This window comes from Pseudoliparis swirei, chromosome 13, assembly GCF_029220125.1.
Source record: "Pseudoliparis swirei isolate HS2019 ecotype Mariana Trench chromosome 13, NWPU_hadal_v1, whole genome shotgun sequence".
In the NCBI taxonomy this organism is placed as follows: domain Eukaryota; kingdom Metazoa; phylum Chordata; class Actinopteri; order Perciformes; family Liparidae; genus Pseudoliparis; species Pseudoliparis swirei.
The window spans coordinates 16291338-16314371 of NC_079400.1; the positions used below are offsets into that span (position 1 = coordinate 16291338).

The 23034-nt window shown below is 48.3% G+C and overlaps 1 protein-coding gene across 1 annotated transcript in view; it reads left to right on the forward strand.

The window, feature by feature from the left end:
- Window positions 1–12647: 12647 nt before the first annotated feature.
- raraa (retinoic acid receptor, alpha a) overlaps window positions 12648–23034 on the forward strand; it is a 75031-nt gene continuing 64644 nt past the window's right edge. The window contains exon 1 of the mRNA XM_056430559.1: window positions 12648–13232. Coding sequence (XP_056286534.1) covers window positions 13079–13232 — 154 coding nt within the window. The 5' untranslated portion in view covers window positions 12648–13078. The remainder of the gene's footprint in view (window positions 13233–23034) is intronic.

Below are 23034 nucleotides of genomic sequence, written 5' to 3' on the forward strand. Positions count from 1 at the left end.
TTTTTTTATCGGCTTCTGGTGGTGGTGTGTATGTGTGTGTGTGTGTCATGGTTTGGCTGTGAATGTGTGTTTATGGCTCTATATGCATGCGTGCTTGCAGGTGGGCAGATGGTCCAGTTCTGCACGGACAGCAGCGCTCGTTATGTGTGAAGGAGGTGGGCTACCATCTTACTCTCTCTCACACACACACACACACACACATATCTCATCCCTGGGTTTATTTTCTGCAGGTGCACTTGTTTGCTCTGGCATTTGAGATCATTAACGGCTGACCTTTTCTGAGGTGAAGCATAAATGTCACCCGGCCTGCATCGCTAACAAGTGGATCCGCCCCGCAGGGGGCCTCGTGGGGGAAAAATGGTGTGAGTATTCCCACCCACCCTGGATGTGCACTTAGCACCCTTTTAGCCCTCTCGCGCCACACTTTGTGCCACGCCGTAGAGAAGTAGCTCCTGCGTCACGCCATCTCCCTCACAAAGACTCAGAGCGCTATAATTACATCTGGAAGAAACAGAAGGGGGGGGGGCAGTATTGAGTTTGTAAGTTTATTCAGGTACTAGTTTTATGAGATAGATATACATTTGTCCCATCCTTGTACTAAGAGCCATTATGGTTGACATACACAGGGTGTCCGCGGGTCCTAAAAAAGTCTTAAATTGCTTTTCCAAAAAATAAGGCCTTAAAAAGTCTTAAATTCTCTTAAATTCAGATTGGATTGGTCTTACATTTTTTGGGTGTCATGTCACTACGAATATGAGGCAATCTGTTCCGCCAGGTCTAATATTTTGCTCCGGTCGCTCTGCGGTGTCTCTGGTGTCACCGGGGCCACGCCCCTTCTCTTAAAGGGGCCCCGCGTATTCGGTCCTATCAATCCCCTACAACGTGAAGCATCGACTACTTTAGAAAACATGGGGGGGATGCAAGTTCAACAACAAATGGCTAGAAAAGAACGAGTGTTTCTGGTTCCGGTCGGTGAAATGCTTCTGAAGCTGTGTTCTGTGTCGGGAGACTTTCCAGCGGTGGAATCTCACGAGCAGAGCAAGAAGCACAGAGACTAGCGAAGGCCGCCAGCAGCCCGCGGGGCTAGCTCCTGCTCCGCCGCGAGCTCCTGCTCCGCCGCCAGCAACGACGTCAACGCTACAACGCTGGAGGTCACCTGAGGAAATCCAGCACCGTGCAACAAAGAGCTCATCACCGAAGTCCAACGCTGCAGTGCGTTCTTCATTCTGTTCCACGAGACTCTGGACCAGACCACCGCGAGCAGACAGCTGGACTTCATGTGCGCTATTGGTGAAATGACCAGGTCCCGTCAGGATCCTATGGAGCACAGCTCATGGGCCATGACACCAGGACCTACTTCAGCACCTCAAAGTAAGTCTGCCATAAATATATGTATTAACTATCCTCTTGTATATGAGTATGTGTTTCATATAGTTACACTTTACTCATGTGTCAAGTTAATAACAGCTATGCATAGGCGCACTACACATTAATTAGACTAATTAAAAATAGTTTTAGAATGGTAGTAGAGTGGTGTTTACCTGTCAATATGTCTAAATAGTGTTCACTAGGCTCAAGGGATGGCTCGCGTTGCTTAATTTGTAAAAATAGTTTTCATTCATATTTATCCAGTCTGACATTAATCTGAAGTGGTGGTGTCATGAAGAGATGTGTTGACTGTTGTATGGCTAATGTCTGCCTTTTTTTTTTTTTCCAGGAGAATAGACCAAATGTCAACTGGAAGTTTTTTTTATTCATACAGTTTGAAAAGGATTGTTTCCCTAGTATATTCACAAAAGCTCAGGAGTAGACGTATGAACCTGTGCACAAAAATCCATCACATAGAGACATGAGAACTCTCACTCGCTCACTCACTCACTCACACACACACATTCTATTATGTAAATGTATTTGCATTTTAAAAGCAGCTGGAATTGTTATTTATGTTATTTTATAGATTTTTTTGTTCAAAAGGAACTATGTTGCTCGTATTTTTTTAAGTACATTAACTTGATGTTATAAGCATTTGTTCATGGGACCTAAATGTTCTGAAAATGTTGTATTAATAAATATAATTTACAACAGCAATGATATTTTTGTGTTATGCTTTCGCATTACACCATACTGTTCATTTTGAACAAACATCAGTGTGTTTAGATTAATGTATATTTCCACTTTTGATTTGTATTTCCATCACAAGTTAGGTCTTAAATTTTATTTAAACGTGGTCTTAAAAAGTCTTAAAAAGTCTTAGATTTCACTTGTTTATTCCTGTAGACACCCTGCATACAGTAAATCTGTTATTCGCCAAGGTTCAGTGAATGCATTACAGTATAATTACTCATAACATACAATTAAAAACCCTTGATACGTCCCTGTCGTTTAGATCTATCCTAGCTTGCTTTAGCTGAATAGTTTGAGTAATTCCTCCCTCTATTCTTTGTTTTAAAGTGTCTCCACCCTCTACATAAGAAGGTCATCCAAGGTGACGTAGTGCAAACTATTAGCAGCACTCCTCTGACTCACAGGCTTCTCACTAGCCTCGCGTTACCTTTTTTTCTGGCCTAAATAATTCACATCCATCAGTTTAAGGCGTGTTGGTGATGTTTCAAAATGTCTCTCCGCCTCCATCGACCCACGCAGATGTGGTTTAGGTCTTTATGCAGAACTCATCCCATCTGAGCAAGGAACGCACAGTAAATGCAGCGTACTGTACGACACTCCCTCGGGCACTAGGATGACATGCTAATGTGATTCAGAACACACACACACACACAGCCTGAATGCGTGGTCGCACGCATCCCATATGCTGTGCCACTTGTTGATGTACACACACACGTGTGTTTATCTCACACTTGAACATCGCCGAACACACTCGCACATCTCAGACGTGCAGTACACACACACACACACCGTGTCACATCCCACTTCTGACATATACATCCAGCCACACCGCCGCCCTCATAAAAATTTCAACGCGTCCTGCTTGAGCGACTTCCATTACATGGAACGCTGCATAGCCATTCAGAGGCCGGAGTCGGCGCCCTCACTCCGAGCTGTTGGGGACCGCCGTCCACTCTGAGCCAGCAGCCCCCGCCCCCCCCCCCCCCCTGGCTGATGTAAAGAAAGTCGCGTGCTCCTCAACCTTAAATAGCATGTCATCGCGATGGAGAAACCAAAGACGATTACCACGGTAAGTACATAGGAGGCAGCGTGTGTATCGCTTGAAACAGCGGGCGCATGATATTCAGATGACGGGGCCTACGGGAACGGAGCAACGTCAATAAAGTAGAAGGTATCGTATAACAACAGGATGGCAACTGAGTCTGAGTCTCAATATGTGTTACCACGGGCTGAACTACATGTCTGAGAATAATGGACAGAGCACAAACAGTGATTTCAGATAGAAGTGTGTGTGTGTATGTGTGTTTTTACCTCAAGAGTGACCTCGCCAGTGACCTCGCCAGTGACCTCGCCAGTGACCTTTTTGAACTTGTGTGTGTGTACGTTGAAACGTCTATTTTTGTACACACCGCCTCTGTATGTCATGCGTTGCCCCCGGAATTGTTAGAAACTCTACGTTAATGCCTGGGTTCCCGGCCCCAGGGGTCCCCGCCCACATTCTTTAGGCTGCGCCATTGCATCACCCTTTTTCAATCCACGCCATCTATTCCTGTTTTTAGACCTTGGCGGGCCATTTCTCAGTTGTATTGCTGTAAGTGCAGAAAGCAACTGTGTGTGTGTGTGTGTGTGTTTGTGTGTATGTGTGTGTTTAATGTCTACATGGCAACCAGAAAGCTCTCATTCCTCTTTGTTATGCTCGTTTCACATCTATATCTCTGTGTGTTTATATGAGACACGTCTTGTCCGCCCTGACGCTACTTTAGCACCTTTTTTCTGCCACAATGTGCGTTATAATACATAATGGAGTACTACGCACACGGCGGATCCCCCTCTCGCCCTCTACGCGTATCGGTGACCTTGAGCGTCAGCTGCGTCACACAGAACACGTCATACGGCTGCTGTGGAGACGAGCACGACCGTGTGCATGCATGTGTGTGAGAAGGGGAGTGAGTCGAAAGAGTGCACACCGAGGTACTTGTGAATAAGCCGTTTATTTTTTACATATAAACACCTACATACTGTGTTTTTTTTTTTTTGTGTGTGGATATTGTATAGTTTATTCTCATTCTTATTCTTTTTTTAGTCTGCTACTGCTGTCGGGTGTTTTGCACATAAGAATTTCACGAACCGATTATACTTGTATAAAAGGGGATGTGACAATAAAAACTTGAAACTTGAAACTTGAAACGTGTGTGTGTGCGCAGCCCTATCCAATAGGATCAGAGTTTGTGAGAGTTGTGATTGGTTTGTGAACACTGGCATGAGGGGTTGGGAGTGAGTGTCAGCAGCCGTGCTCAGCTTCGGTGTTGCGTGTGCAGTGTCCACAGCACATCATACGGGGCCCTCTTGTGGGCCCCGGGTCCCCGTTTGGTGTTTTGTCTGATCTTTGTGCGTTTTTGTTTTTGCCCTTACTGCCGGCAGAGTGACTACACAGGTGCTCAGTTCCGCTCTGTAGTCGACCGTGGGTCTCCGGGGCACAAAGTGGACACGCACAAATGGGTTTGACAGGAAGAACAACGGTTTATTGAATCTCCAGCTCCCAGGACGCTGCTGCTCTGCTGCCAGGTCCTGTCCTCCCGCTCACTCGCTAGCTCTGTCCCTATATTGGACAGAAAACACCCCTAATTTGGCGCAGCTGCGGCCACTTTGCCACTCCGGCACCGTTCCTCGAGCCACACCCCCGCTTCCCCCGCTCTGCAGCTGTGCTTCCGCACCTCCCCGCTGCCACATACCTCCACCGCCCGACTTAGGCCGGGGCAACATCCGGCCTAACCTACTCCCCCTCCCCCCATGAGAGCGGGAGAGGAAGTCGGCCACGACCATCTGTGTCCCCGGCCTATGGATCACCTTGAAATTAAAAGGCTGTAAAGCCAGATACCACCGAGTGATTCGGGCGTTGGTATCTTTCATGCGGTGGAGCCATTGAGCGGGCGTGGTCCGACCAGAGGGTGAATGAGCGTCCCAGGAGGTAGTAGCGCAGGGAGTCGACCGCCCACGGATGGCGAGGCACTCCTTCTCCACCGTGCTGTACCTGCCCTCCCTCTCCGACAGCTTGCGGCTGATGTACAGCACGGGCGGTCAAACCCCTACCTGCTGGGACAAACGGCCCCAGCCCTCTGTTCGACGCATCAGTCTGCAGAGTAAAGGAGAGAGAAGTTAGGTGTGTGGAGGTGGCTCCCACAGAGAGCTTGTTTTACCTTTTCAAGCGCCAACTGGCACTGCCCCGTCCACTGGACCGGATCTGAGGCACCTTTCCGGGTCAGGTCAGTCATGGGGCTGGTCAGCTCCGCGAAGTTCGGGATGAACCACCTGTAATAGCCCGCCAGCCCCAAGAACTGCCTCACCTCTTTTTTAGTCTTGGGCCGCGGGCAGGCTGCGATGGCGGCGGTCTTGTCCACCTGAGGGCGCACCTGCCCGGTGCCCAAGTGGTACCCCAGATACCGTACCTCCCTCCGTCCAACTGCACACTTCCCCGGGTTGGCCGTAAGCCCCGCCTGCCTCAGGGACTCCAGCACCGCGCCGACCCGCTGCATATGCTCCGCCCAGGTGGTGCTGTGTATGATCACATCATCCAGGTAGGCGGCAGCATATGCAGCGTGCGGACGCAGCACCCGGTCCATGAGGCGCTGAAAGGTGGCCGGGGCCCCGAACAACCCAAAGGGAAGCGTGGTAAATTGGTACAAACCAAACGGAGTGGAGAAGGCCGTTTTTTCCTTAGACTCTGGCGACAGAGGAATCTGCCAGTAGCCCTTGGTTAAATCCAGGATCGTAAAGAAACACGCAGTGCCCAGTCGGTCCAGGAGTTCGTCGACCCGGGGCATTGGGTAAGCATCGAACCGTGACACATCGTTCACCCTGCGATAGTCCACGCAGAACCGAATAGACCCATCCTTCTTGACCACAAGAACAATGGGACTACACCAGGCACTGTGGGACTCTTCTATTACCCCCATTTTCAGCATGGCCGCTAATTCCCGCTGAACCACCTTTCTCTTGTGTTCAGGTAACCTGTAGGGCCGCGACCGCACCGCCACGCCTGGAGGCGTCTCAATCTGGTGCTCTATGAGTGCTCTTTGTTTGTGGAAGGAGAGAGAACACATCAGCAAACTGCTTTGCAACCGGCATTGTCTGTTTTCTGGGTCCCGGAGGGACGGTCTTCACAAAGGCGAGGGATTAGTGGATTTTGGGACCCGGGGCCCCAGCTCCTCTCTCTCAGATACCGAGGACACCAGAGAAACAGACTCCGCCTCCCTCCATGCCTTTAGGAGGTTGAGGTGGTAAATCTGTAGCTCGCCCCTATCAGAACGCACCACCTCATAGTCGACATCCCCACTGCGCCGTGTGACCAAAGGGCCCTTGCCACTTGGCGAGGAGAGCTGGAAGAAGGAAGCAATACAAGTACCTTCTCTCCGGTGTGAATTGTCTCAGCCTGCCCCTCTGTTGTACAGCGCTGCTGGCGCTCCTGGGCCTGGAGCAAATTCTCACGTGACAGCTGACCCAGGGTGTGGAGGTCCAGGACGTGTTGGATCTCAGTTTTTTACTGGTGCACGGAGTCCCACCTCAAAGTTTTCTGAGTCGAAGCACCCCCAGTTCAAAGGAGAACAACTTCAAACAACAGAAAATCCGTCCCGTACTGAACCTCGTACTGCAAACAACAGAGCGTCATTTAGCCATTTATCCCATCGTTCATCATCATTAATAAATTTACGGATCATGGACTTCAAAGTTTTATTCAGACGCTCCACCAGACCGTCGGTCTGTGGGTGGTACACACGGTCGAATAGACTTGATGCCCAGTAACCGTAAACTGTGTTCTTCTTGACATGAACTGGGTGCCCTGGTCAGTCAGAATCTCTTCGGGATTCCGACTCGGGAGATGACCTGAAACAGCGCCTGCGCGACACTCTTCTTGAAATGTTGCGCACCGCCTCGGATAACGTGTTGCGTAATCCACGAAGACTAACACAAAGCGATATCCGCGTGCACTCGGTGAAATGGCCCGATGAGGTCCATAGCGATACGCTCGAATGGAACCTCCATTAATGGCAGCGGGCGCAACGGTGCCCTCGAATGGCCGGGGTTTACCAATTGACACTCCGGGCAGGGCGCACCGCGCGCACAGCCCGGATGCCCGCCAATAAAATCGGGCCATTATCCGGTCTAGAGAGTTTTATCATATCCCATGTGGCCAGCCATTGGGTTATAGTGAGCCGCCTGAAAATAATTTCCCGGGCTCTTGACCAGCAACTGGGTGCTTTCCTGCCCTGTGTGAGTGTCACGGCTCACTCTGTACAGCCTGTCCCTAATCAATGTGAAGTGCGGATATGTCTGCGCTGCGTCAGGCGCGCTGACCATCAATTCGTATCACTTGGTCAAAGGCTGACCGTAGAATATCGTCCCGAGACTGCTCGAGTGGAAAATCTTCCATGGAGTGAAACTCGGGAGCCGGCGGAGTCTCGCGGAGGCTCCTCGGTTCCCCCGCCTGCAGTGTCGGACAACCTCGCGTCACCGCTGAGCACGCACACATCGCATGACCCTGTCTTCCCCCACGCACCCGCAGCCTTCCCATTAATTTATTAAACCCGGCCAATCGATTCCCAAGATTAAGGGGAATGCGGAAGGCTAACCGCACCTTCACGTTATGCTTTTCCCCCGTATCTAATTTCCACCGCCACCATAGGATATCGTGTGTCCCCATGCACACCGTATCACCACCCACGACGCTCCACCAATGCCCTCGAACCAGCTCTGGTGGATCACAGACTCGTACAGCCGAATCCACCATTGCCTGGTGTGTACCCCCTGGATTCTTACCGAAGCCGGCACGCCGGTCCCGGACCTGGGAAGAGGCTGGAGAGCCGGCACCCGGATCACCTGGCCCACCTCCATCAACGGACACTCCCCCGGAAGTGCCGGGCTGCCCGCATCTCCAGCACTCCTGCCCTGGCGCTGAAAGACCCTGGGTCAGGAAAATACCGGGGCGGTCGAGGACCCTGGCTCGGGGACCCGAGGGAGTGTCGGCCACCGGCGCCCGGCCCGTGCTGCTGCGGAGGCAGCCTCGCTGGTTGGGCACCGCCGGCCAGTAGACGGCGGCCGATCGCCATCCCGTTCCCTGGGCCATGGACCGCCAGGTGGTCCTCCACCAGGGTGATGGCGGCCTCCATCTCCCCGGCTGATGGCAGCGGACCCAAGCCGATGTCGGCCGGGAGCCCGCCGACAAACTGCTCCAGGACGATCCGCTCCACCACCGCCTGTGCCGCCGGAGTCCCCGGTTGCAGCCACCTGTTTGCGGCATCCCTCAGCTGCTGGCGAACGCGAACGGGTCCTCAGGCCCCAGCTTGGCGGAACTCCGGACTCCGTCGGTGGTCCTCCGGGACAGGCCGAGCCTGTCCACGATCTGCGGATATCCGCAGACACCGCCTGGCTGCGGGGGTAGTGTGTGTGTTGTCTGCGCCTCCGCCAGTAGCAAGAGACGGACCGCCCACACTCCGCGCCAGCCGCCTCCGCCGTAGCCTCGGTTGTTTCGAGGTACGTCGTCATCTGCTGTCATCTTTGCAGGACTACCCCTGCCAGCCTCGAAGGTCGTTGGTACCGGAGTGCCGATGATCGGCCGCCAGCAACCGCTCAGGGCCGCCGTGCATCTGGGCTTGGTCGCAGCGCCCCAGAAATTGCCTGGTTGTCACCGCCTCGCGCTGCATAGCCGTGATCCTCTCCAGCATCTGCCCTAAGGCCACGAGCGGCTGGGCCGGTGACCCCGCTTGCTGAGCCTGCGTATCCATGCTGCCCTCCTTTGTTGGGCTCCACTGTAGTCGACCGTGGGTCTCCGGGGCACAAAGTGGACACGCACAAATGGGTTTGACAGGAAGAACAACGGTTTATTGAATCTCCAGCTCCCAGGACGCTGCTGCTCTGCTGCCAGGTCCTGTCCTCCCGCTCACTCGCTAGCTCTGTCCCTATATTGGACAGAAAACACCCTCTTGGCGCAGCTGCGGCCACTTTGCCACTCCGGCACCGTTCCTCGAGCCACACCCCCGCTTCCCCCGCTCTGCAGCTGTGCTTCCGCACCCCCCCGCTGCCACACGCTCCAACTCTGCCCCCCACACCCTGTGGTTACTTGTGTGGGTGTGGGTGTGTGTGGGTGTGGATGAGTGCAGGGACCGCTGATTGTGTAATGTGTTTTGAAATGCGACAGCTGCATCAATCAGATCTATCCTCATCTCCATACACTGGGCCTCGTTAAACATTAAGTTTCCTATGCATATTCTTTGAAGACGGCAACAGGCGTCATGTCATCGGGTCGTCCTTGTCTCGAGCAAACTTCTTCAAATTAAGGCACAGACAACTTGGACCCACGGTTTTAAATGATTTGGTGCTCAGAGGTCAAAGGTCAAGGTCACTGGGACCTCACAAAACTTGTTTTGGGCCATAACTTCCAGAGTTCACACGCTATACAATTTCACACAAGTGTCCAATGAGATAAAATAATGAAGCGGGGACGTGATGGACGCATGTCTAATGTAACATGGAGGAGGCATACATGTCAATGTTTCTTAAATTAACTGTTATGTCCTTGTCTCTTCTGTGTTTATTTAATTTATTTTCCTATTTGGTTTTTATACTGAAAAAGAGATTTTTAATCTCAGTGGGTTTCACCCGGTTAAATATCGGTTTAATAATAATAAAATACACCCGTGGGGCAGTAATTCCAGTTCTGCTTTTAGAAAGTTGAATTGAATAAAATGATTTTCTTGATATTAGGTGGCATGTGTCATCAATTGTGTGTAATTGAACGGACTGCTGCTTGATTTCTTTACCTGAGCGGGATGTGGTCGACAGCTCCCTGTCTGGTGGTCGTCACACAAGAAGTCAACGTTTATAAAGAACCCCGATACGTCTCGCAATAGTTGACTGATGTTTAAATCCAACACGAGAAGAAGCTTCCTCTGCCTCGATATGCTGCTGGTCGGTCCCTTCTTCATTTGCAGTAAACAACAACAACATCTCCACCAGAAGCAAAGAATTAGCCTCGAGTGCACTGCAGCCGAGCTGCTGCTGGTGTAAGTGCACCATAATGTTTAGCCATCGCGTTCCATTCACAGCGGCTTCATATCCACCAGTAATGATAATGGTGGAGCAAGTGGCCCGTTCCCAGCCCGTGGGTTCTCCTCCCAGTGAGTCGTCGTTCCTCATCCAAAGACCCGGTTCTGCCTGTGGGCGCTGCATTAAAATATATATGGCTTTACATCACTTCAGTGGGACTTTCTGACAGCACTGATGCATTTTACATGAACACGCCAATGTACAGTGTATCAAGGCTTTATACTGTATCACTCTGCAGCGTGCCTATGTTAGTATGCGGCTTTTCCTCTTAAGGTTATTCTGGTTTAATAGGTGGCTGCTGCGGAGCAAATAAGACCATATCCAACCCCACTGGGCTTTAAAAAAAAAATGGTGTTCAAGCTTTGGGTCTAATACAAAGTGCACCGTGCAGCCCACAACCACACGGCAGCTCACAGGGCGACAAGAGAGCCCGATCAATAACAATAAGTCGGCTAATAGAAGGCCGAGCCCATAAAATCAGCTCTCCGTCTGATTAACAGACATATCAGGGCTACACACACACACACACACACAGTACCTGCACCACACGCTCACACAAACAAACACTCCTGTTGCAGCCCGGCAACTCATTCTCAGAAGTAATTACTCATTTCCTCAAACACACACACACACACACACACACACAGGTTCCAGCTCCGAGCCCCTCTGGAATACCGAGAAGGTCTCTGACGCTTACACACCAGGACTGTTCTCCTGGAATCAAAGATGCTCACGGCGGAACAGACTCATGTAAACGGACTCTCTTGAAGATCTTTGTCAGTTTTGAGACACGATGGAGAGGACAGTGACGGAGGGGGGGGGGGGGTGATGTGATGCAAGAGCTATTCAAAGTGCCATTGCATTACCGGTGCACAGCGAGCCACCAGGAGGCCCGCTGTTGGTTTTGAAGTGCAGATATGGATGATGTCACGACGCCAGTCCTTCTGAAACCATGTGGAGGAGTTTGATCACATGATGGCAAATTAAAGAGAAATCCTCAATGATCCTCAACATAAAGCATCCAGGTGCTTCCACACAGGACGTTTAAACGTGTACGTTTCTGGGTTTGTTTCCTATACATTCACGTTAAACTGCACTCGCTGCTCGGCACATGTGAGACGTTACGAGTAAGAGCGGGAGCGAGAAAACCCCCGGCAACATCCAGATCTCAACCCAATTCATCTCCCGCGGGAGTTTCAAGACGGCGTCGCTCCCCGCCACGTCGTTAATACTCGGAAATGAAAGAATATCTGGAGAGAAAGAGAGAAAATGAAGACCACCCCTCCAGATGTGTTCAGAGGTTTGCAGGACTGTACGCTGAAAAAGGAGCGTTAAAAAAGCTGCTCCGCCTGCATGCGCGGGGGGGGGGGGGACGACGACACTCACCTGTCGTATACCCGGCGCTTCACGTGCACCAATCACGCGGCCCACAGGCAGACACGCATGTCTGACCCCTCTCTCTCTTCACAGGAGTTAATCCAAGACCTCCTGCTGTGGGTCATGCCACAGCGCCACATTCCTGTTCATGCAAAGACACATTCTTCGTGTGTGTGTGTGTGCGCGCACATTACATCCACTGACTAAATAGGTCATTCCAGTCAAAAGAAACCAGTCATGCTCGTGTTATGACGAGCTGTGTTGAATCCTGCTCGTGTCCGACTTCATGATAACTGTGTTCTCTGGGCGTATAATCGTCTTTCCCGCGGTGGTCACAGGTCTGTGTGCACACGTCTTAGCTCTTAATGGACGTGAACTCGGCACCAGAACTGTCCGGAGGGTCCCGGATCGACGCCCTCGGGGGTCTCAGCTCTTGGCTCACTGGCGTAATTAGCCAAAGTTTTCTTTTCTTCCTCTTTGTCGTCGCTCTGTTCGTTTACGCTTTGGCTCGTCTCCCAAACACTACGTGTAGCCTGTCGGCGTTAATGAGCTTGTGTACGGAGCTCACACACACACACACACACACACATACACACAGCGAGGCTGCGACGAGGCATCACACATACGCACACACTGCTCCCTTCGCGGCTTTAACACACCATTAGATAATTAAAGCGGAAGGGGGTGTTTTTGTAACATTTCAGATGAGACATTACCATTAATTAGTGTCAAAAGAAAAGAACTGTTTTGCTCCGGCACTTAAGTGCAAAGGGAAACAATCTCTTTACCTTGTCATTGAAGCACTAAATGATCTATTTGTTTCTCTCTCTCTCTCTTTCTCTCCGTATTTTCTTTCAGCGAAGAAGAGGAGGCCCGTCCAAGGAGAAGAGCTCTCGTCTTGGCATCGTGCGAGCGGCTTATTCCTGAGGAGCGCTCAGCGGCAGACGAGTGAATCCACGGCGCCCTGGAAGCATTACGACCGCATCGCCGCCATCGCCGCTCCTCACTGTCAAAGTCACCTGTTTTCTTGACTCAACTTGCCCCCCTCTTCATCTCGAAGATAAGGAACGGCTGCGCTCCCCAACGCCTCTCGCAAATAAGGCCTTTCAGCTTGTTGCACAATACCAGAGAAAGGAAGGATAAAACCCTCCACGGTCCTCTTTTATACTTCTGCTGTGTGTGCGTGTCGCTTTTTTTTTTATCTTTGTTTCCTTAGTAACTCAACCCTCAACACACACATCCTCTAAACCAGCAGGATTTTTCTTCTACTCTGTGACATCTACAAAACCATAAGGAGTTTGTGTTTTTTAATTCTTTTTTTGGCCGTCTTTTGGAATATCCACTCATGCAGTGTCCCTATGGGGGCCTGAACCGCTACAGCAATCCACACTGACTCCTCGTTGGCGCCACTAGAGCTCGTCACGGTGTTTTTTTTCACTGAGGTCCGTTTTGTGACCGGAGGTGGACTTGAGCCATCATGGCTGGGAAGGGCAACCCGCTGCCGGGCCCCCACCTCAACGGCTTCCCCATGCCCACCTACTCATATTTCTTCCCCCACATGTTGGGGAGCCTGTCGCCTCCGGCCCTGGCAGGACTTCCTCTCAGTGGGTACAGCACCCCCTCACCAGCCAGTAAGTAGACCCTTTGACCCTTTGTTCCGGCTGTTGTAACGGGAAGATTCACCTTTCCTCTGTGTGTGTGTGTGTGTCCTGGTTTACCTCCCCCACTGTGTGTGTGTGTGTGTTTGTGTCCTGGTTTACCTCCCCCACTGTGTGTGTGTGTGTGTGTCCTGGTTTACCTCCCCAACTGTGTGTGTTCTGGTTTACCTGTGTGGTTTCCTGCATCGCTCCCCCACTGTGTGTGTGCGTGGGTGTGTGTCTGTGTGTGTCTATGTCTGTGTGTGCGTCCTGGTTTAACTCCCCTACTGTGTGTGTCCTGGTTTAACTCCCCAACTGTGTGTGTGTGTGTCCTGGTTTACCTGTGTGGTTCCCTGCATCGCTCCCTCTGTGTGACTGTGGGTGTGTGTCTGTGTGTCTATGTCTGTGTGTCAGTGTGTTTGTCTCTTTGTGTGTGTGTGTGTGATCTCACTTTGATCTCACCCTGTTTAGGTCTCTCAGCGTTGGTAAACACCCACGCACACACGCACACGTATACGAACACGCACGTGGCCACACAAACCCGCGTCGCCTTCAGCGCTGCCCTTAATATACAAGCACACACACACATATACAGCGTAGATGACAAGGAAGTGAGGCAGGGCGGCCAGAAAGGAGCATCGTTTATATGGAAGCCAAATTTTGCGAGCGGTCCTGAAATGCATCACACACACACACACACACACACACACACACACACACACACACACACACACACACACACACACACACACACAGTATTAGTATTAAGATATTCACCATATAATAAATATTCATCAGTAAAGTAGTTGCATGTATTAATAGTCCTCCTTGTGTACAGTGGCTGCTTTCAGTGTTGTTATATTACATTTGCGTTGACCTATTTGCATTCTTCTGCTCCTGAAGCAGCTTTTAGAGCATTTCAACTCCTCCACATCATAGCTTGCGGTTTTGATTATGTTCTGCAGGAGGAGAAGATGAGATAATCTCAACGCGCCTCCACTCGTATTAAGTATTTTTTTGGAGGTGGATTTTGGTGTGTTGAAAGACAGGCTGGCAGATTGCAGCACTACAATAAACAAAACTCACACCTCACACTGGCAGAAGTAGTCAAACATTCAATCTAAATGTTGACACTAAAATTCTTGAAACGTGTTTCAACGTTTAGACGTTGAGATGATGTCACCGCGCTGGCAGCTCTTCCAATTATGTGAAGAAAACAGACTTTAAGGATTCCAGTAGTTAAAATCTTAATCTGCATGCAGTAAAATGTTGTCCTGTTGTAGAATAAATATATTTAAAATTCACCTCCAGGACTTGACTACTACAAGTGCTTTAAAATCCAGTGTAACGTTATACTGGTAGAATCCCAGCAGACCATTGGCAAACAGCTAGATAATCAATTAAACGGCTGTACCGAAGGAATACAGGCCGGGTCCAGTCGGGGGGGGGGGGGGGGGGAAGTGAAGAGCAGTCAGGGCCCAGCAGAGCCCCTCCCACTTCCCCAATACCAGAGATTCACAAGTACCGCTGCTCCCCTCAGATTCCTCTTTTTACACTGTGTGTGTGTGTGTGTGTGTGTGTGTGTGTCAGGGGCCACACTCCCAGTGTTTGCCATGCGGGCCTGCAAGGTACCTTCCCCTTTGCCTGGACAAACATTTCCTGTCTGTAAACACGGGAGAGCCAGGGACACCACAGCTTCCTCAGCAGCACGAGCACACACACACACACACACACACACACACACACACACACACACACACACACACACATAGAGTAACCACCATCTTTGCCCTTCATGCTGGCTCACTTTCCTTCACTCCTGCTCCCCCTTGCATGCAGATAACTGCAGGCACAATTCACACACACACACACACACACACACACACACACACACACACACACACACCTCGCAGCATCTCCTTCCATTTTGACACAATCCCCACCTTCCCCCCATTCTCCTCCTCTTCTTCCTCCTCTTCCCCTCTGGTAGGATCTGTTCTCTCCCCCTCCCTCTTGCTCAAACAGCTCTTTTTTTTCTTCTTCTCTTCCCTCTCTCACATTTTCAAACACACACTCTCTGGCTCAGCCCTCACCATTCAATGCTGAGCAGTGACGAAAGAGGGGAATAAAGAGAGCGGGCCTCGGAGGGAGGGGGAGAGAAAGTCAGTTTGTTTGGAGTTTGAATGAGAGGAATTCACAGAATGTCAGATTGGAGGAAAGAGAGCCGAGCGCTGGGTTTAGTGGATTTGAGTTTTGTGGAGCGTCCAGTGGGGGATGAATTCACATGACTGTGTGTGTGTGTGTGTACACAGAATATGTGTCTGTGTGTGTGTGCGCACTTGTCCGTGTGTCATTGTGGATGTTGTTGTCGTACAAAAACATAGTTTGGTCCTTTTTAATAGCTGTGAAACGTGAATTTGTTGTATGTGTGCATTGGAGAGGCGTCGCATTCACATCCTGCTCCCTTGATTGGCTCGTTATTTAACGCTTGTATATCTTATTTTTTTAACAGCCGTGACCAGCAGCGTGGTGTTTTCAGGCTGTCCGTCTGGTCCGTTCTTGTGAGCCCGACATCTCGGTAAACCGATGGATGAGCTGGTTGGATGTCGGAGGTCAAAGTTCATAGTGACCTCTCGTCTGTCCCCCTTTCTCGTTAAATCTGAAGTGGCGGACGTGGACCTACAAACAACCGCGACGCGGTCGCTGTAGCTCTTTGAGAGCTTCTATACTGAAGCGGGGAGCGTGTCAGTGGTCATGAAGCCAGTTTCTTGACCTCCTGTTCATCCGACCTTCCGTGTTCTTTTCTCCTTTCTCTGTTCTCACTCATCCGCTCTTCTGCCTCGGCCTCCGTTAGCAAACCACAATGCACCAGTTATTTAGGCCGAGCCGCTGGTTTAATCCAGGCCTTCGACAAACTGTCTCCGGCTCCCTCCAGCTCGAGCCTCCTGGGTAATATCTAGGGTTGGGTACCGAAAACCGGTGCCAATATATTTATAAACGTAAGCCAAGAAATAATAAATTAGCCATTATAACCATGTTTAAGCTAGCTCGTAGCTCGCGCTAGCTACGAGCTAGCGCGAGCTACGAGCGTGACAGTCTGATATCCGTTTTCTTACAGTGAGGCCATGTGAACGGCTTTTACAGGGAATATGGCCAAAGAGGTTTGTAATGTCATTGTCAATCGTTGTTTTGTGCTTCTTTTTTTTTAAAGTATCGGTTTAGCACCGGTATCTGAAAAAACCCAAACGGTACCATCCCTAATTATATCTTCACGTTGCATTATCTTAAAATCATCAGGTTAGGTTGCAGATATGTCTTTTCTATTTAAGTGAATATTATTACTATAAATTGATCACACGCACACACACCCACAAGCGTGCAGACGGCAGTAACACACACGCACAACTTTCATTAGCGCTTATTTTTCCTCTCTCGATTAAATCCTTTATGACGCTTGTCTGTATGGAAATTGATTTATCTGGCAATATCACCCCCCATCTATTGATCCGGTTATTATCATTAAAGCTTCCGCTGCCTGTCACCAGCTCCAACACTGCACTATCACATTAGCGCCGTGTTTCGAGCGGTCCTAATGAATGGAGCCGGCTCGCTACCTGCCGCCGCCACGGACGACTAATTGGCCTCCCCCCACGGAGCGCTCTTGTTTCAGCAGCCGCAGTAATTGCTCCGCACGGGGAGCGCTTCCTCAGATGGTTAACACGCACGAGCGGCGTCTCTTCTGACTTATTAGTAGGGCATTTGTGACATTTATGAATGTGCTTTCGGGGCCACGAGGAGAAAATCTGAAAGGACAATTTCTGATTCAGAACCTCGAAGAAGCTTGTTTGTGTGTATCACGCTCTGACCATGGGTAAATATGGATATGGTAATGTTGGGCAAAGTGTGTGTGTACTTGTGTGTGTGCTGGTTTCTTCCCCGGTGGTCTGCAGGAATCAGAGGGGGCACGTCAGTACACTCCATGGGTGGCAAAAAACACACACTTTCACATACACACACGTGTGGTGGGGATATGAATAATGACAGTGAGAAACACTTTAGGCAGTGATCCCAAGTGTGTGTGTGTGTGTGTGTCTGTGTGTGTGGGGATACGGCTAATGATTGGGCCACCTTTTCTATCAGGCGACCAGGTACCAGCCTCTCAAGAAGGGCACAGAGATGTGACCTCGGGGGGTGGGCTGGGCTGGGCTGGGCTGGTTGCCATTATCGGAAAGTCATGTGACAGTTGCCGATACTCTGGTGTCGAGGACGCCGGCGCGTTAAAAGTGGCGTGTAAAACCCAATCTAGCGTAGCGCCTATTCACCTCAGCTTAACGGCCTTGTTAATTAACTTCGGAGCGCCGGGGGGCTGAAGAATGAGCACAAGGACCGCCTTTCATCTGGCATTTTCAAAGAAGTAATCGTCTCCGATGCGACTCTGAGCTCCTCGACGCGTCGCCGAGTAGTTTCAACGACTTCGAATAAGTTTAAATAACTTATTTCTGTTCCACGCGGGCGATTTAAATAATCTTTTACGAGCCTTTTTCTGACTCCAACGTAATGAATGTGAGTCCGTCGGCGCTTTCAGAAGATGTCGTTGCACATTATTGCAAGCGTTGGTTGTATGTTGATGCTCTTCAGACACTTAACGACTTTTAACACGAGGAGATGTCATTTAGGCAACAAAAAAAGCATGAATGTTACTTCAAACTTACTTTCTATTCATATATATTATTTTCTGTAATGCAATTAAAAAAAAATGTCATATTAATATTGCAAGCCTTTTATTCTTTTAATATTGCTGATTATGGCTCAGACCAAGTAAAAAGATTTATAACAGCTGAGTGTTTGTCAAGGCTCAGGAAACCCTTGCAGGTGTACAATTCAAGTGATTTGTTTAATACCCTACTAGTATACTTTTTCATGATATTCTAATATTTAGAGATAGGATATTTGAGTTTTCAATCAGCAATAAATCAGAATAAAAGGCTATATTAGGGCTGTGAAACGATTACAAATTTTAATCAGGTTAATCACAGGTTTCTGTGGATTAATCATGATTAATCACATATTACCGATATTCTCGGTATATTTTTGTGAGAACATAAAGATTTATGACAAAAAACGGATATATACATTTATACACAGGGGTGCACATAACTTGCTCACCAGTGTGCGCGCATCGCGGCTGAGCGATGCGCGCGCGAGCCGAGAAGAGTTGTTGACGGGGGGGGGGGGTGCAAGTGACTTTTTTTCGTCCCGATGTGCGCGCACACGCCAGCATCGGAGCTCTGTGGCGCGCGAGACGGAGCTCTGAGTAGTGTTAACGCGACACGTAGAGACAGAATGACATGCTGCTGGTTAGAGACGACCAACAACAGACGTATTGGAAGCTCATTCTGCGCATGCGTTAAATGCCTTAAAAAAATTTAACTAATTAATCCTGTAATTTAATCATAACGCGTTATTTTTCACAGCATTAATATATATATATATTTGGGTGTGGTTCATTAGGGCAGTGAGACTGAGAAGAGAAAGCACAAATATGAGAGATACATCAGAGAGGGATACAGAAACAGAGCCACACACACACACACACACACACAGAGGCTTCGGCAGCACTCGCGTCTCGTGCCAGAGTCACGCGCCAAAAAGTCGAGCAAGCTTTAGCCAAAAGGGGCTCTCACAACAACAAAAACCATCACCTGTCTTATTCTCTACTATTCTCTTTCTTTTTCACCCTCCCTTTCTCTTCTATTACCCTGCCACCGATTTACCCGTCGCGTGTTATTTCCATTTGGTTTGAGGGGACCTGGGGCCAAATCCCTGCCCACCAGATTTACCCCCCCCGAGTGGCATGGCGAGTGGGCTCCTAACCCCACCCACTTCTTGTTCTTTCCTCCTCTCTCTTTTCTTTCTTTCGTTCTTTCTCGATCTGTCTTTCTCCCTATAGGTTTCTTTTCCCTTTCCATGGCCTGTTTATGCAAATACAGGCCCTCCTTTTCAAAGAGCTGTCGACCCATAATCCGATAGATAGCTCCATTTTGAGCACTTGCACATACACACACACACACACACTTGCGCACACACACACATTTGTTCGCACAGAAATACAGAACGCTATTAGGGATATGGGGACACAGGCTATCTCTCATAAACATTCGCACCAACTGGCACACGCATGCACACAGGCGTACGGCTACACACACACACACACACACACACCCTCCTCTGCAGCTCGGGTGTTACATTGTGAGCAGCGAGCGCTTTAAGCTGCAGTTGGGCCATGACTACTTCAAAAAGCAGCAGGCTGTCGCCAGCAGCCATGCAGCACTCAGTTGGGTAAACACTCGCATAATCTAAATCTCTCTCTGATGTGCCGGCACCAGAGCATCTTTATTCCTGTTCTCCTCAAAGGCGGCGCGAGGAAGTGAAGACGAGTGTAAAGGGATAAGAACTACCCCCTTTTCCCCCCCTCTCCTCTCCTCTCTCCTATCCTTTCCTTCAACCCACTCTCACGCTGACCCCTTCTCCTTCCTTTTATCCCCCCCCACCATCCCCATCCCCTCCCCACATATATATGTCTCTATCGTCTTATGCCCTTCTTCAGTACCCATTGCGTACAGCCATAATTCACACTGCCGCATACATTCAAATGTCAATGCCTCTCTCACCGGGCATCATTCCTCTATTGTCCTTTGATAAGTGGTGGGAGTGACGGCATCTGTAAAATATAGGACAGTTACCTAATGGAGGAGACGAGGGAGGGAAGGAGAAGGAAAAGAAAAAGAAGAGAGCCGACGAAAAGGTTTTTAAGAGGCTGTGGCGGTCGGTCCTGCTCGGGAGAGTGATTGAATTATCAAGCGGAGCTTTGCTCGTTGTGCAAGGTGGTTTCAGAAGGGAAAGCCCTTTTCTCAGCAGTTAATGCGCTTTTTCAGCCTGGCACAATGGCTAGCTGTGTAGTGCAAAAGGGGGCTATAGGGAGCTCTGCTGTGCCGGAGCTTACGGGGCCAGCAGCTCTCTCTCTGAGGGGCCCCGTGGCCACACTTAACCTCAAGCCCGTCTGCTAGCGTTAGCACGTCGTAATGCCCCGGTGACGCCGTTAGCACATTAAAACGACTAAAGTGCACCGCGGGCAAATTAATGCAGTTAAAATCATTAGCGCTCATCTTTTCATGCCAGTTATGTGGTTTATGATATTGTATGTTTTTTTTACTTTGATTAGTCATCTGGCCACACAGTGATTTTCAATAAGTAACAATCCAATGAATTTTCAGAATTTTTATTATTCATTATTAGCCATAATTTGGTAACCATGAGAATTAGTTGAATGTGAATTGTGTTCATGATATTTATTATCGGCTGCACTGACATTTAATGTGCAAGCTCCGCCCCCAAACCAACAGCCAGCTATCGGTGTGTGAGCTAAATGTGTGTGTGTGGTCACACATAATGTCGTAAAACTTTGCATATACAGATTTTTTTTCTCAAATATCAAAGGTGAGAATGAATTGTAAATTCCCTCTTAGATCTTGGTCCCTGTTGAACTCTATTGTAATACTGAACATACATCTCAAGGCAAAAGAAATGTCCTCAATAGAAATTATTTTTATTTAATTCATTGTTGGCAAACAAAGCCAACGCATTGGTTCACATTTGTATCACTCGAATAATCAATACACATTTATTTTTCCACTTTTTTATTGAGGCTGCAGTGGAAATCTTCAATGAGGTTTTTGAGTGAAAGTTCAAAGTTAAAATTAAACTCCATTTTGAGCCCTCAAACTGCAACTGAAAAACATTGTGTTTAGCCAATAAATTCATGAACAGTGAAATACTTTCGTCGCGCAAATAAAAGCATGGAAGGAACAACGAGTATGCCAAACCTCAGTCCATAAACCCAGACATGTGCGCTCCAGATGTTACGCAATATGCAATATTAGAATCGACGACCCTCCCCGACCCGTGTGTCCTGTGTGAATGTTCTGCACAAATGTGGGATTCTTCAATAATACAAAGGTCTGGAGGTAATTGTGACACAGTGGAACCAGAGTGTGTGTCTTTTATTTGAACACAATCAGATGATAAAGCCTGGCCTTCTAATAAATCAGGCACACATTGACGTCTGTACAGTGGAGCCTCATGTCTTCTCTGCGTATGTATGTGTGTGTGTGTGCTAATACGCTTACTGGGAAAAGTGTTTACTGAGCTCAATCACTTTGAAATAACAGTTGGGGAGTAGTCATTCTTTCCATTGACCTCCACATTGTGTTAGTCACTTTTTCCTTTTTGTAAAATTGAAGCACCCTGTTGTGCTTGAATTTCATAGATGTGGCTGCTTTTTTTTCTTTCTTTCTTCTTCTTCTTCTCTTTCTCCTTTCTAGTTTTCACGATCCTCAACCTCTGATCTCGCTCATAAATCTTCTTTATTTTCTTCAGGGACAAACAGATCCACCTCGCTCATTCTCCAACTGACACCCACACACATAAATATATATATATTTTAATATTACTATATATATATATATATATATATATAAACTAATATTACTATATACAATATATATATATTACTATATTTATTAATATTACTATATATATATTAATATATTAATATTACTATATACTGTATATAAAGTTAGGTCCATAAATATTTGGACATTGACATCATTTTCATAATGTTGGCTCTGTACACCACCACAATGGATTTTGAATGAAACAATCAAGCAACCAAAGAGCTTTTTAAGGCAAAGAAGTGTAATGTTCTGCGATGGCCAAGTCAATCACCTGACCTGAATCCAATGGAGCTGCATTTCACTTGCTGAAGACCAAACTGAAGGGAAAATGCCCCAAGAAGCAGCAGGAAGTGAAGACAGTGGCTGTAGAACCTGGCAGAGCATTACCAGAGATGAAACCCAGCGTCTGGGGATGTCTCTTGGTTCCAGACTTCAGGTTGTCATTCACTGCAAAGGATTTGCAACCAAGTATTAAAATTGACAATTACAATGATGATTATGTTAGTTTGTCCAATTTACTTTTGGCCCCTAAAAAGGAGGTGCCACATATAAAATGTGTTGTAATTCCTACACCGTTCATCTGATTTGGATATAAATACCCTCAAATTAAAGCTGAAAGTACATCTTGATTGTTTCATTAAAAATCCATTATGGTGGTGTACAAAGCCAACATTATGAAAATTGTGTCAATGTCCAAATATGTATGGACCTGACTGTATATTACTATATATATATTAATATATATTAATATTACTATATACTGTAGATATATTACTATATATATATATATATGCTTCTTTTATCATCATATCTAAGTAGGCTCCCTGATGGCGGGCAGATCTTTGGAAATGGCCTTCTAAACAACTGGTGTGCATTATGCTTTGATTAGTACCATAATTTAGTCTCATGCAACAAACAGATGTTCACACACACTCACACAACAGCCGCTCAAACCGTGTGCCAGAAATGTAACTTTTTTTGTTTTTCTTTTCATAATGTGAACTATGTCACAAAATGCTAAACTGCCGTGGTATGCGACACACAACGGAGGGAGTGGTTTTGTGTGGATTATGTCTGAAATAAATCTCTGCCTTGGACCCGTTGTTGTGTCAGATGGATTACACTGCGGGGGATTCTCAGTGTCGCTGTCGACGGTTGTGCAACTGGTCGGATCTGTTGGAGTTACTGAGGAATTCCTGTCGTTGACATTGACTGATCTTCGACTGTCGAGATATAATCTCAAGACGCAAACACACAAAAACACACAGACGCACACACAGACG